This window comes from Mus caroli, unplaced genomic scaffold (assembly GCF_978045245.1).
Source record: "Mus caroli unplaced genomic scaffold, Mus_caroli_1 scaffold_11, whole genome shotgun sequence".
NCBI classification, from domain to species: domain Eukaryota; kingdom Metazoa; phylum Chordata; class Mammalia; order Rodentia; family Muridae; genus Mus; species Mus caroli.
The window spans coordinates 4,353,388-4,367,894 of NW_028227266.1; the positions used below are offsets into that span (position 1 = coordinate 4,353,388).

General features: G+C 41.9%; 1 protein-coding gene across 1 annotated transcript in view; it reads left to right on the plus strand.

Moving 5' to 3' along the window:
* Window positions 1–11,943: 11,943 nt before the first annotated feature.
* Window positions 11,944–14,507, plus strand: part of Mmp20 (matrix metallopeptidase 20) — a 52,065-nt gene continuing 49,501 nt past the window's right edge. Inside the window, exon 1 of the mRNA XM_021172909.2 lies at window positions 11,944–12,066. Within this exon, the coding sequence (XP_021028568.1) occupies window positions 11,944–12,066 (123 nt within the window). The remainder of the gene's footprint in view (window positions 12,067–14,507) is intronic.

Sequence of the window (14,507 nt, forward strand, 5' to 3'; positions counted from 1 at the left end):
AGTCTGTATGTTCATTTACTCATTAGAAAAATGTAGGTGGTTTTCACTATCAAACAATCAAGAAGCTTACACTTTAGTTAGCTGAAGGACGCTAGTCGATCTGTTTTCTTTCTTTCTTTTTTTCTTTTGAGATGTGATTTATCCCAGAATATACAATTAATATGATGTCTATATTTAACAAACTTCAGTTGTTCCCTAGACCCTACAGGTGTAGTTCCCATGGTATCTCTTCCATTCAGCAAAGACATCAGAATGCAACCGGGAGAGAGAGATCACAGTGAGTGTAACCTCAAATTTGTCTAAATGTGAGGCTTTAAGATGTGATAAGTTCCTTACAACAGACTTCACAGATAAGTTTCAAATGATAGCTATCCCAGTAAACTGGCATATTCTTGATATTTTTCATATTTTTATTATCTTATCTCAGACCCCATGATTATACTCACTCAGCCAATTCAATGATTCTCCACTGTTAGCATGCATCGGGTCTGCCTGAAGAGCTTTAGGACTTAGAGTGAGGTGGGCTAGATGATTCAGTTGGCAAGGGAGCTTGCTGCTAAGCTAAGCCTGATGACCTGAATTGGATGCCTGAGACTCACATGATGGAAGGAGAGACCACTGATTCCTTCAAGTTGTTCTCTGAACACCACACAGACACATGACCTTTTCTCCCACTGAAAACACATACACATGCATACACACAAACAAACACATGCAGACACACATACACACACATGCATACACACATGCGCACGTGTCAGGAGCCCTAATGGGACAAGCAGGTGATCATCCTGAAGTGGCCTACCTCGGATTATTCTATAATCTGCAACAGGTGAGCCCTCATTAAGCAAGGCTGTGAGGGACTCATTTTAGGAAAGATTCCTGCTATTAAAATGCTTTTTCTGTTATTACTAAACATATATAACTATCACTAACAATCTGTTGTAAGCCGGCCCACGGCGTACAACTAAGTAGTGGTGGCACATCCCTTTGGAGCAGATTTCTGCAGATCTTGGAAGATGTACTATCTTGTAGTGATGCTATATAGACAAATAGATGACTTAAGTCTTAATGATGATTCTATATGAATTCCTAAAATTATATCTATGGATATTAAGCTCTTTTACAATGGGACTGCTATTAGGTCCTTTTCTGATAGTCAAAATTGCAGTGAGAACTCCGCCAGCCTCCCAAGTGTCATCAGTTAATTGCTGTTAGATGGTAACCAGACTTTCTCCTACTCAGAGCACATTCCAAGAGGTTGTAAAAACAATTAACCAAACATCATTAAAAAAAGGGAACTAACAATTCACTATAGGTGCTAGGACAGAATATAAAATATTGACTGGGTTTATCTATAGAAAACTGCACTTATAACTTAGTTACAGTTTTAAACCGTCAGTGAACCTGTGGAGCTGAGACAGGTGATGGGTGTTTAGCTAGATAATTACTCCTAATGGATATGCATGTAAACATTCTCTGTTGTAAACTTCTATTTCAATTTATGATTTGATTTTTTGTGTGAACTTTTGATGAACTTTTTAACACGTGATCATGTATTCTGAAAGATGTTTAAGGTCTGAGGACAAAGAGAAGAGTCAGAACGGAGGGACTGAGTCGAGAGGAATGGAGGTGAGAAGAACTGAGCTGAGAGAGGAACTGAGCTGAGGAGAAGTTTTTAGACAGAACACGTTTTAGATTAGAAGGAGAATGCAGCGTGGAGTAACTTAGAAATTATAGGTAACATAAAATCCTAAAAGAGCAGTGTGAAGAATGCAGAGGGAAAGAGGAAATAAGAAAACGCTGCAGAGAGCAGAAGGAGCAGGCAGGCTTCTCCTTACCATGGGACAGAACAGGTTCCCATGGTAAGGATAAGGCAGGTTTAGTATTATTAAAAGAAACAAAGCTTTTTTCTTACAAACATGGGTTTAATTCATTTAGCATTAAAAAGGTAGGAGCCTTTTCTTCCTCTATGTAGTAAACATTGGAGCCCATTTTTCATCCAGAATGAGTGAGTTCTTTCTGCACCGGTGCTTGGTCTTTTGCTCCATATGTATATGTAAGTATAGATGTTTGTGTAACTATGTAATTGTGAGAATGTATACATGTGTGTGTGTGTGTAATTATGAGAATGCATGCAAGCTGGGCCCAACTGGGTTTGAATGAAAATGAAAAATGAGCATGAATGAAGCTGAATATGAATTTATGTGAGATTATGCATATTTTCTTTTTTTTTGATTTTTAATATTTTTATTACATATTTTCCTCAATTACATTTCCAATACTATCCCAAAAGTCCCCCATAGCGCCCCCCACTTCCCTACCCACCCATTCCCATTCTTTTGGCCCTGGCATTCCCCTATATTGGGGCATATAAAGTTTGCAAGTCCAATGGGCCTCTCTTTCCATTGATGGCCGACTAGGCCATCTTTCGATACATATGCAGCTAGAGACAAGAGCTCCAGGGTTCTGGTTAGTACATCATGTTGTTCCAACAATAGGGTTGCAGATCCCTTTAGCTCCTTGGGTACTTTCTCTAGCTTCTCCATTGGGAGCCCTGTGATACATCCAATAGCTGACTGTGAACATCCACTCCTGTGTTTGCTAGGCCCCGGCATCGTCTCACAAGAGACAGCTATCTTTGGGTCCTTTCAGCAAAATCTTGCTAGTGTATGCAATGGTGTCAGCGTTTAGAAGCTGATTATGGGATGGATCCCTGGATACGGCAGTCTCTAAATGGTCCATCCTTTCATCACAGCTACGAACTTTGTCTCTGTAACTCCTTCCCTGGGTGTTTTGTTCCCAATTCTAAGAAGGTGCACAGTGTCCACACTTTGGTCTTCATTCTTCTTGAGTTTCATGCGTTTATCAAATTGTATCTTATATCTTGGGTATCCTAAGTTTTGGGCTAATATCCACTTATCAATGAATACATATTGTGTGAGTTCTTTTGTGATTGTGTTACTTCACTCAAGATGATGCCCTCCAGGTCCATCCATTTGGCTAGGAATTTCATAAATTCATTCTTTTTAATAGCTGAGTAGTACTCCATTGTGTAAATGTACCATAATTTCTGTATCCATTCCTCTGTTGAGGGACATCTGGGTTCTTTCCAGCTTCTGGCTATTATAAATAGGGCTGCTATGAACATAGTGGAGCATGTGTCCTTTTTACCGGTTTGGACATCTTCTGGATATATGCCCAGGAGAGGTATTGCTGGATCCTCCGGTAGTACTATGTCCAATTTTCTGAGGAACCGCCAGACTGATTTCCAGAGTGGTTGTACAAGCTTGCAATCCCACCAACAATGGAGGAGTGTTCCTCTTTCTCCACATCCTCGCCAGCATCTGCTGTCACCTGAATTTTTGATCTTAGCCATTCTGACTGGTGTGAGGTGGAATCTCAGGGTTGTTTTGATTTGCATTTCCCTGATGATTAAGGATGTTGAACATTTTTTCAGGTGTTTCTCTGCCATTCGGTATTCCTCAGGTGAGAATTCTTTGTTCAGTTCTGAGCCCCATTTTTTAATGGGGTTATTTGACTTTCTGGAGTCCACCTTCTTGAGTTCTTTATATATATTGGATATTAGTCCCTTATCTGATTTAGGATAGGTGAAGATCCTTTCCCAATCTGTTGGTGGTTTTTTTGTCTTATTGATGGTGTCTTTAGCCTTGCAGAAGCTTTGCAGTTTCATGAGGTCCCACTTGTCAATTCTCGATCTTACAGCACAAGCCATTACTGTTCTATTCAGGAATTTTTCCCCTGTGCCCATATCTTCAAGGCTTTTCCCCACTTTCTCCTCTATAAGTTTCAGTGTCTCTGGTTTTATGTGAAGTTCCTTGATCCACTTAGACTTGACCTTAGTACAAGGAGATAGGAATGGATCGATTCGCATTCTTCTACATGTTAACAACCAGTTGTGCCAGCACCATTTGTTGAAAATGCTGTCTTTCTTCCACTGGATGTTTTTAGCTCCCTTGTCGAAGATCAAGTGACCATAGGTGTGTGGGTTCATTTCTGGGTCTTCAATTCTATTCCATTGGTCTATTTGTCTGTCACTATACCAGTACCATGCAGTTTTTATCACAATTGCTCTGTAGTAGAGCTTTAGGTCCGGCATGGTGATTCCACCAGAGGTTCTTTTATCCTTGAGAAGAGTTTTTGCTATCCTAGGTTTTTTGTTATTCCAGATGAATTTGCAGATTGCACTTTCTAATTCGTTGAAGAATTGGTTTGGAATTTTGATGGGGATTGCATTGAATCTGTAGATTGCTTTTGGCAAGATAGCCATTTTTACAATGTTGATCCTGCCAATCCATGAGCATGGGAGATCTTTCCATCTTCTGAGATCTTCTATAATTTCTTTCTTCAGAGACTTGAAGTTTTTATTATACAGATCTTTCACTTCCTTAGTTAGAGTCACGCCAAGATATTTAATATTATTTGTGACTATTGAGAAGGGTGTTGTTTCCCTAATTTCTTTCTCAGCCTGTTTATTCTTTGTGTAGAGAAAGGCCATTGATTTGTTTGAGTTAATTTTATATCCAGCTACTTCACCAAAGCTGTTTATCAGGCTTAGGAGTTCTCTGGTGGAATTTTTAGGGTCACTTATATATACTATCATATCATCTGCAAAAAGTGATATTTTGACTTCATCTTTTCCAATTTGTATCCCTTTGATCTCCTTTTGTTGTCGAATTGCTCTGGCTAGGACTTCAAGTACAATGTTGAATAGGTATGGAGAAAGTGGACAGCCTTGTCTAGTCCCTGATTTTAGAGGGATTGCTTCAAGCTTCTGACCATTTACTTTGATGTTGGCTACTGGTTTGCTGTAGATTGCTTTTATCATGTTTAGGTATGGGCCTTGAATTCCTGATCTTTCCAAGACTTTTATCATGAATGGGTGTTGGATCTTGTCAAATGCTTTTTCCGCATCTAACGAGATGACCATTTGGTTTTTGTCTTTGAGTTTGTTTATATACTGGATTACGTTGATGGATTTCCGTATATTGAACCATCCCTGCATCCCTGGTATGAAACCTACTTGGTCAGGATGGATGATTGTTTTGATGTGTTCTTGGATTCGGTTAGCAAGAACTTTATTGAGGATTTTTGCATCAATATTCATAAGGGATATTGGTCTGAAGTTTTCTATCTTTGTTGGGTCTTTTTGTGGTTTAGGTATCAGAGTAATTGTGGCTTCATAGAATGAGTTGGGTAGAGTACCTTCTGTTTCTATTTTGTGGAATAGTTTGTGAAGAACTGGGATTAGATCTTCTTTGAAGGTCTGATAGAACTCTGCACTAAACCCATCTGGTCCTGGGCTTTTTTTAGTTGGGAGACTATTAATGACTGCTTCTATTTCTTTGGGGGATATAGGGCTGTTTAGATCATTAACCTGATCTTGATTCAACTTTGGTACCTGGTATCTGTCTAGGAACTTCTCCATTTCATCCAGGTTCTCCAGTTTTGTTGAGTATAGCCTTTGGTAGAAGGATCTGATGGTGTTTTGGATGTCTTCAGGATCTGTTGTTATGTCTCCTTTTTCATTTCTGATTTTGTTAATTAGGATGCTTTCCCTGTGCCCTCTAGTGAGTCTGGCTAAGGGTTTATCTATCTTGTTGATTTTCTCAAAGAACCAGCTCCTTGATTGGTTGATTCTTTGAATAGTTTTTCTTGTTTCCACTTGGTTGATTTCACCCCTGAGTTTGATTATTTCCTGCCGTCTACTCCTCTTGGGTGAATTTGCTTCCTTTTGTTCTAGTGCTTTTAGGTGTGTTGTCAAGCTGCTAATGTGTGCTCTCTCTAGTTTCCTTTTGGAGGCACTCAGAGCTATGAGTTTTCCTCTTAGAAATGCTTTCATTGCGTCCCATAAGTTTGGGTATGTTGTGGCTTCATTTTCATTGAACTCTAAAAAGTCCTTAATTTCTTTCTTTATTCCTTCCTTGACCAAGGTATCATTGAGAAGAGTGTTGTTCAGTTTCCACGTGAAGGTTGGCTTTCTATTATTTATTTTGTTATTGAAGATCAGCCTTAGTCCATGGTGATCTGATAGGATGCATGGGACAATTTCAATATTTTTGTATCTGTTGAGGCCTGCTTTGTGACCAATTATGTGGTCAATTTTGGAGAAGGTACCATGAGGTGCTGAGAAGAAGGTATATCCTTTTGTTTTAGGATAGAATGTTCTGTAGATATCTGCCAGATCCATTTGATTCATAATTTCTGTTAGTTTCACTGTGTCCCTGTTTAGTTTCTGTTTCCATGATCTGTCCATTGGTGAAAGTGGTGTGTTGAAGTCTCCCACTATTATTGTATGAGGTGCAATGTGTGCTTTGAGCTTTACTAAAGTTTCTTTAATGAATGTGGCTGCCTTTGTATTTGGAGCATAGATATTCAGGATTGATAGTTCCTCTTGGAGGATTTTACCTTTGATGAGTATGAAGTGTCCCTCCCTGTCTTTTTTAATGACTTTGGGTTGGAAGTCAATCTTATCAGATATTAGAATGGCTACTCCAGCTTGTTTCTTCATGCCATTTGCTTGGAAAATTGTTTTCCAGCCTTTCATTCTGAGGTAGTGTCTATCCTTTTCTCTGAGATGAGTTTCCTGTAAGCAGCAAAATGTTGGGTCTTGTTTGTGTAGCCAGTTTGTTAGTCTATGTCTTTTTATCGGGGAGTTGAGTCCATTGATATTAAGAGATATTAAGGAAAAGAAATTGTTGTTTCCTGTTATTTTTGTTGTTAAAGTTGGCATTTTGTTCTTGTGGCTGTCTTCTTTTAGGTTTGTTGAGGGATTACCTTCTTGTTGTTTCTAGGGCGTGGTTCCTGTCCTTGTATTGGTTTTTTTCTGTTATTATCCTTTGAAGGGCTGGATTCGTGGAGAGATAATGTGTGAATTTGGTTTTGTCGTGGAATACTTTGGTTTCTCCATCTATGTTAATTGAGAGTTTGGCTGGGTATAGTAGCCTGGGCTGGAATTTGTGTTCTTTTAGTGTCTGTATAACATCCGTCCAGGATCTTCTGGCTTTCATAGTCTCTGGTGAAAAATCTGGTGTAATTCTGATAGGCTTGCCTTTATATGTTACTTGGCCTTTTTCTCTTACTGCTTTTAGTATTCTATCTTTATTTAGAGCATTTGTTGTTCTGATTATAATGTGTCGGGAGGTATTTCTTTTCTGGTCCAGTCTATTTGGAGTTCTGTAGGCTTCTTGTATGTTCATGGGCATCTCTTTCTTTAGATTTGGGAAGTTTTCTTCTATAATTTTGTTGAAGATGTTTGCTGGTCCTTTGAGTTGAAAATCTTCATTCTCATCCACTCCTATTATCCGTAGGTTTGGTCTTCTCATTGTGTCCTGTATTTCTTGGATGTTTTGAGTTAGGATCTTTTTGCATTTTACATTTTCCTTGATTGTTGTGCCGATGTTCTCTATGGAATCTTCTGCACCTGAGATTCTCTCTTCCATCTCTTGTATTCTGTTGCTGATGCTGGTATCTATGGTTCCAGATTTCTTTCCTAGGGTTTCTATCTCCAGTGTTGCCTCATTTTGGGTTTTCTTTATTGTGTCTACTTCCCTTTTTAGGTCTAGTATGGTTTTGTTCATTTCCATCATCTGTTTGGATGTGTTTTCCTGTTTTTCTGTAAGGACTTCTACCTGTTTGATTATGTTATCCTGTTTTTCTTTAAGGATTTGTAACTCTTTAGCAGTGTTCTCCTGCAATTCTTTAAGGGATTTTTGTGCTTCCTCTTTATTGTCTTCTGCCTGTTTAGCAGTGTTCTCCTGTATTTCTTTAAGTGTGTTATTAAAGTTCTTCTTGAAGTCCTCTATCATCATCAGGAGATATGCTTTTAAATCCGTGTCTAGCTTTTCCGGTGTGTTGGGGTGCCCTGGACTGGGCGAAGTGGGGGTGCTGGGTTCTGATGATGGTGAGTGGTCTTGGTTTCTGTTAGTAAGATTATTACGTTTACCTTTCGCCATCTGGTAATCTCTGGGGTTAGTTGTTATCGTTGTCACTGTTTAAAGATTGGAGCAGAAGCTGTGTTCCACTCACCAGCAGTCTCTAAATCCTGCGGCGGGGGTCGTGGGTAGCTGACGGTACCCCGGTGCTGGTCCAGCCGGAAGAGGCCTGTGGTCCTACTCAGGCCGGTTTTCTGCTTCCCTAACTAATGCAGTCTCTGGTCCCACGTGCAATTGGATTGGAGCAGAAGCTGTGTTCCACTCACCAGAAGTCTTAAGATCCTGTGGCGGGTGTTGTGGGTAGCTGGTGAGTGTCAGCCGACCCTGCGCCCCAGCTGCCCCGGTGCTTTTCTGACCGGAAGAGGGTTGTGGCCCTATGTAGGCCGGATTTCTCTCTCCCCAACCAGAGCAGTCTCAGGTCCCGCATGATTGGACTGGAGCAGAAGCTGTGTTCCACTCACCAGCAGTCCCAAAATCCTGCGGCGGGGGTCGTGGGTAGCTGGCGGGTGTCAGGCAACCCTGCGCTCTCGCTACCCCGGCGCTGATCGGGCCGGATCAGGCCTGTGGCCCTACTCAGGCCGGTTTTCTGCTTCCCTAACTAATGCAGTCTCAGGTCCCGCGCAATTGGATTGGAGCAGAAGCTGTGCTCCACTCACCAGAAGTCTTAAGATCCTGTGGCGGGTGTTGTGGGTAGCTGGCGAGTGTCAGCCGACCCTGCGCCCCAGCTGCCCCGGTGCTTTTCTGACCGGAAGAGGGTTGTCGCATATTTTCTTATGTAAAAGTTTTCCCTTCTATGAGTGTTATTCTCTTCCCCTGGTTCAATAGAAGTTTATTGCTCCAAACTCCCCCCTGGCCTGACAAGCAAGAGGCATCTGGACAATAGGGAAAAGGCTCTAGTGTGAGCACCCGTCTCGCCAGCAAGAAAGACACCACAATAGGATCCTTCTGCACACGTTTATTGGGAGAGCACTGACTGTGTAGGCAAAAGACTCCGAGCCCTGGGCCTCTCACTCTTATATACTATCAGTTCTCATCCACGCACAGCAGGCCACGCCACCTCACCAGGCATGCAGCTTCAGCTAATCAGGGCAGCAGGGGCATATCTCCACCAAAATGGCTTCGCCAGTAACCTGGTACACCTGCGCAGCTCTCACGATGTTTGTGGTTTATATGAGGAAGTCAGGTGCAAGTCATACGACTTAGCTGCAGTCCCTGGCACCTTTGGGACTGCCGCCACACCCGCTCCCCACACTCTAGCAATTAATCCTTTACTTAATCTCCTGCTGTTTTAGGATGAGGTTCTAAGTGCCAGAGACTGCAGTCTCTGGCCTCAGAGGATCACAGAAAGCAGGTCAGCTACAAAAGCATAGTAACTTAGACATAGATAAGTAAACTTTTTATTATACAGCAACCTTAAATATCTCGTTAGACAAAGTCTTACCCCAGAAACTCATAAGACAAAGTCTTACCCTCCGCATATGCTCTTCCTCCTCCACTGCTTCAAGAAGAACTGACAAGAAAGAAGAAACACCCCACACTGGGGCTGGCCCCTGCCACACACATGCATACACACACATGCATACACCCTCACACACACACACACATACATATACACATACACACATATGCATACACACACATACACAAACGACACCCACATGCACATAGACAGCACCTCCTGCACTCAGTGTATTATGGAAACAAGAGAGTAGAAGACATGAAGTTGTCAGGAAAGTGGGAGGAGGGGATGCACTGCAAGAATCAGAAGACTGAATTTAAGCTAAATACATTGTATTTGTGTGAGAAATGTTAAGAAAATGTTTAATAAAAGTTTGATTTTTAGTTAAAAACTTTTTAAAATTTTAGGCTCAGACCAACAGGTCTCATCTCCGAAACTTCAGATTCCGTGGCACTCTGTGTTGCCTGAGAGGTCACATTTCCTGAACGTTCTCCATTGATGGTGATCTTTGGGTCCAGAAACCACACCTTGAGAGTCTGAGACATAGTGTTCCATCTAGAAAGAAAACACAGCAGAGCCGACTTCATATGCACTAACGCCTCCCCTACAATGTGCTAAAACCTCTACAGTGAGATGATTTGCCCCATGCTTTATAAGTTGCCATCTTTCCCCTATTTTAAAGATAAAAGTATCACAGCCAAAGGAAATGAATCAACCTGGTAGATCATATGCACAGGAGTCAACATTAGGAACTGAACCGCCAAAGCTTAAAAAGACAAAAAACATAAATAAGATACTTTAAAGAAATAAATAAGGCCCTGAGTGAAAACTATCTACAAGTACACAGAGTTCATGCAGGGGAGAGCAAAGGGTTACAATCCAGGTACATGTCAGGGCGAGCCATGGAGTGTGCTACACCCAAAGAAGGGTAAGGAAAAAGAGGAATATGTATGAGCAGCCTGGCTGCAAAATGCATTGGTTTTGGAGACCTGAGAACAGAGCAATTGCAGCCCTTTGGTGGACCTCTCTGGAAAAGCTTCTTTTCTGAATGGCTGATACCTTAAATCATGCTAAAAGTGAGGAACTCGGTGGAGGACATGCTGGCAAGGGGTACATTTGTTTCCTTTCTGTTTGAGCTGTTAAGTGGCACCAGCAGACACTGCCCTGTTGCCAGTACTGTCCTGTGAGGCTGAAGAGTTTGCACATGAGGGGTCAAGTCTAATGCTCCTAGACATGAAATAATTTGTCCAATCTCACTTACAATTTGAGCCCAGTCTCTCTAGACTGCCCACCTTTCTCCATAGTAAAGACTATAAGGCCCGGGGATGAGGAGACAGCTCAGTTAGTGACACACTTGTTAGTAAGTGGGAGGACATGGGTTCTACCCACAGAATCTATGTTAAAAGCTAGTCATGGCTTTTAGCAGCAGGGCTGCGTCAATGATCATGTTTGCCTCTTCAGTCCTTACCCAAGCCTCTGAATAAAGTGTTTTAAACCCTGCAAACTAAACGCAGTACTGAGGATGGGGCCACCCTAGCTTATTTGCAAGGCCCAGGTCAGCAAGAAGCCTTGTCTCAAAATAAAAGTCCTCTGGCTTGACACATATGTGAATTTGTATCTGCACACATGAGTACACACACAGATGTGCCTCTGAACTACCAGAATGCCCTTAAAATGGCGAGTTTTGTCTAATGTTCTGGTTAACAGGCACAGCTCTAGTGTTATCGCACTGAAAAGTCTTCCGGCAGTTACAGGGTCACTCTCAACCCTCGTTAGCATGAGTTTATATAAAGTTGGCTTATGTGTCTTAGAACCACCACCAGCAGCAGCACCAGCAGCAGCACCAGTACTGTTTCCTGAGAAACATAGAGGGAAATGCAGATACAGGATGCTGAAGATTGACTTGAAAGTGTAGACAGCTCAATTGTACTATAATCCAACTATGTTCAAATCATGTAACTTCTTTCTTTTTTTAAATTGGACCATTCATTCTTTTACAGTAGGATGCAGAAGGTGCCACAACATGCATAGAGAATTCAGAGGGCAACTTGTAAACATTATTTCTCTCCTTCCACCATGTAGGTCCTGGGGAATGAACCTAGGTCATCAGGCTTGCCTGTGGGTGCAAATAAAGACTCAGTAAAGACTCACTGAACTACCTCACTAGCCCCTGCTTTTAAAGGTAGTCTTACAAGTAGGGCTTTCAAATCCCTAATGGATGGGATTCAAATAAATCAAGCTCACTCACACCAATTTCTGTACATAGCTAACAAGTGCCATTAAAAGTAACCATTTCTCTCCCTTTATGATTTGGTCAATCACAAAGAATGAAGCTTTCCCTGATCCCTGTGCACCACTGTTACCCCTTCATCAGGGGGAGAAACAAGCTGTGTAATTACCATTTGAGACATGAATCATCACTTACAGGGCCCAGCCCTATGTGACTCTATAAAAGGAGCTTGGTCCAGGTGCAAATGTGCACTGTCTGCCACCCCTGGGCTGATACAATCATCAAGTAACCGAGAGGAGATGAAGGTGCTACCTGCCTCTGGCCTTGCTGTCCTTGTCACAGCTTTAAAGTTTGCCACTGCAGCCCCCAACCTACTGGCAGCCACCCCTAGGACCTTCAGGAGCAACTACCACCTTGCACAGGTTTGTGACTCTCTGCTCCACCCCCTCTTTCCTCTCCTAACCCAGTACACCCAACAGGGCATAATAAGAAAGTAAAGAAAAAATATTATTTTTAAAGATAATACATTTTACAACTCCACAGAAGCCCAACAGGCCATGCTAGCTACAGGCCATGCTAGCTACAGGTCATGCTAGCTACAGGCCATGCTAGCTACAGGCCATGCTAGCTAAGTTACTGCCTGGTGCTTATCAGGTGCATGAGTTACATGGCTAACAGCTGAGCAAAATATCTGTGGCTCATATTATACAGAACTTGAGTGTGGTTATACAACACACAAAACTCAAAAACAAGTATTTGAGAAAAAATAAGATCAGAAATATAAAGACTGAGGTCGGCTGCAAATTTAATACTGAGTGCTTGGCAGCCACAGAAAAGGGTTTTTTATGTTCATATTTTGAAAATGAATGGCTTTTATGGTCAAGGTAACCTTGATCAGAATTAAGACAGGCCACACTTCCTTCTCATTTGTGGGTCTTTTCTCCCTAGTCTGTGTTTCTCCACAATCTTTTCCTCAACTTTACTTTCTGCCTTGGGATCTCTCCCATCTGACTGTGGTATGAAGGAACTGATGTAACCAACCATGCTAGAATTTTGTAAAGATTCCATGCCTGAAAGTCATCCCAAATACAGAGAATTTGTTTAAGGGAGGACAGTGGTTCTTAACCTGTAGAAATGGATTTCTAATGACAGAACTGCTATAAATAGGGAAAGGTGTTTGTAGATGTGCCACCTGGCCCCAGTCTGATGAAACTACAGCTTGCATGTGGCTTCATCTCTGCCTGGGGCTACTGTCCTTTTGTCCAGTTGTACCCATGGCCAGCTTGGGCCCAAGGACTAGAGACCTATGCACAGTGGACTATCCCCCATGCACACTGGACTGTCCCTATATACACTAAACTGTCCCTATCCACACTGGACTGTCCCTATGCACACTGGACTGTCCCTATGCACAGTGAATTGTCCCTATTCACACTGGACTGTCACCTTTGCACACTGGACTGTCCCTATCCACACTAGACTATCTCCATCTACACTGGACTGTTCCTATCCACACTGAACTGTCCCCATGCACACTGGACTGTCCGCATGAACACTGGACTGTCCCCATGCTCACTGAACTGCCCCCATGAACACTGGACTGTCCCCATGAACACTGGACTGTCCCCAAGCACACTGGACTGTCCCTATGCACACTGGACTGTCCCTATGCACAATGGACTGTCTCTATGCACAATGGACTGTCTCTATGCACAATGGACTATCTCCATCAATTGTTTTGCCACTCACCCATTCTGGTCGACCAGTTTCTTTTACAACATGAAAGCAATCAGGGAACATTTGCCATAGCAATTCTACATATAATTAACAGAAGATGCCAATGTCAATAGGCAATGTCCCCTTCACAGAAGATGACCTCTTCCATAGGCAATGCCATCAGTAGATGCCCACTTCCACAGAAATGCCAATATCAACAGTAGGTGCCCATTTGAGTCTTTCTTTGACCAAAGCCATGTGTAGAGAAGCCCAATTCAAAGTAGCTCCAGGTACTAAAATTATAAATTGTGTTTTACTGAGACCCTTGTGGGTTCTTTCTCTCTTTAATGTAATTTCCTCCTCCAGAATCATTCCTCTCTAATTCAGAAACTATAAAGTTTTTGTGATGCCCTGACACATATAGCAGGCTGGTGCTCAGCCAGAATAGGACCCACCCAGTGAGAGGTTCTGATCCTAGTCCATGAGTGAAGAGAGCAAGCCAAAGTCTCTGCTCTCATGGCACTGACAGGAGGGGGCAAGAGGGGGCATTAAGAAGTCACTAGGTCATGAACTTGGAAGTATCTTCCACACTGGTCTTTTCTTTCCAAAATCACTAGCTAAGAAATATAACACCAGAGACCTCTGTCCCCAAACCCAAAGACATAAACATCTGCATGTGAGAACTTCAACAATTCTTACTTAATTTATTTGATGTTCAGTTGTATCCTTAAATTAAGATTTTTTAATATGCATTGAAGCTATGGACATGATATAATAGGTTGTAGGCATAGTATGAATGAGCTAAGGATATAGGTCAATAATAGAGCACTCACCTATCTAACATGCCTGAGGTGTTGGTTCAATCCTAGTCCCACACACACATAAACACAGGGGTGGGGCAAATACCTAACCTCTTTCTACAATCAAGGATTTATCTATTTTAAGTGGTTTGCTTGCTTTTTAAAATAGTACAGATGTTTCTTGGTTTATGATGCTGTTGTATCTTGATAACCTCATCATAAGCTCAAAATATCATGAGTCGAACAGCTTACCAAAAACTTTTGCTTAATAACACAGCAGCTTGTTATTGTGCAGGGCTGTGGTTTGTGACTAAGGCTCAGGATCCAGAGAGAAACCCTTATTGAAC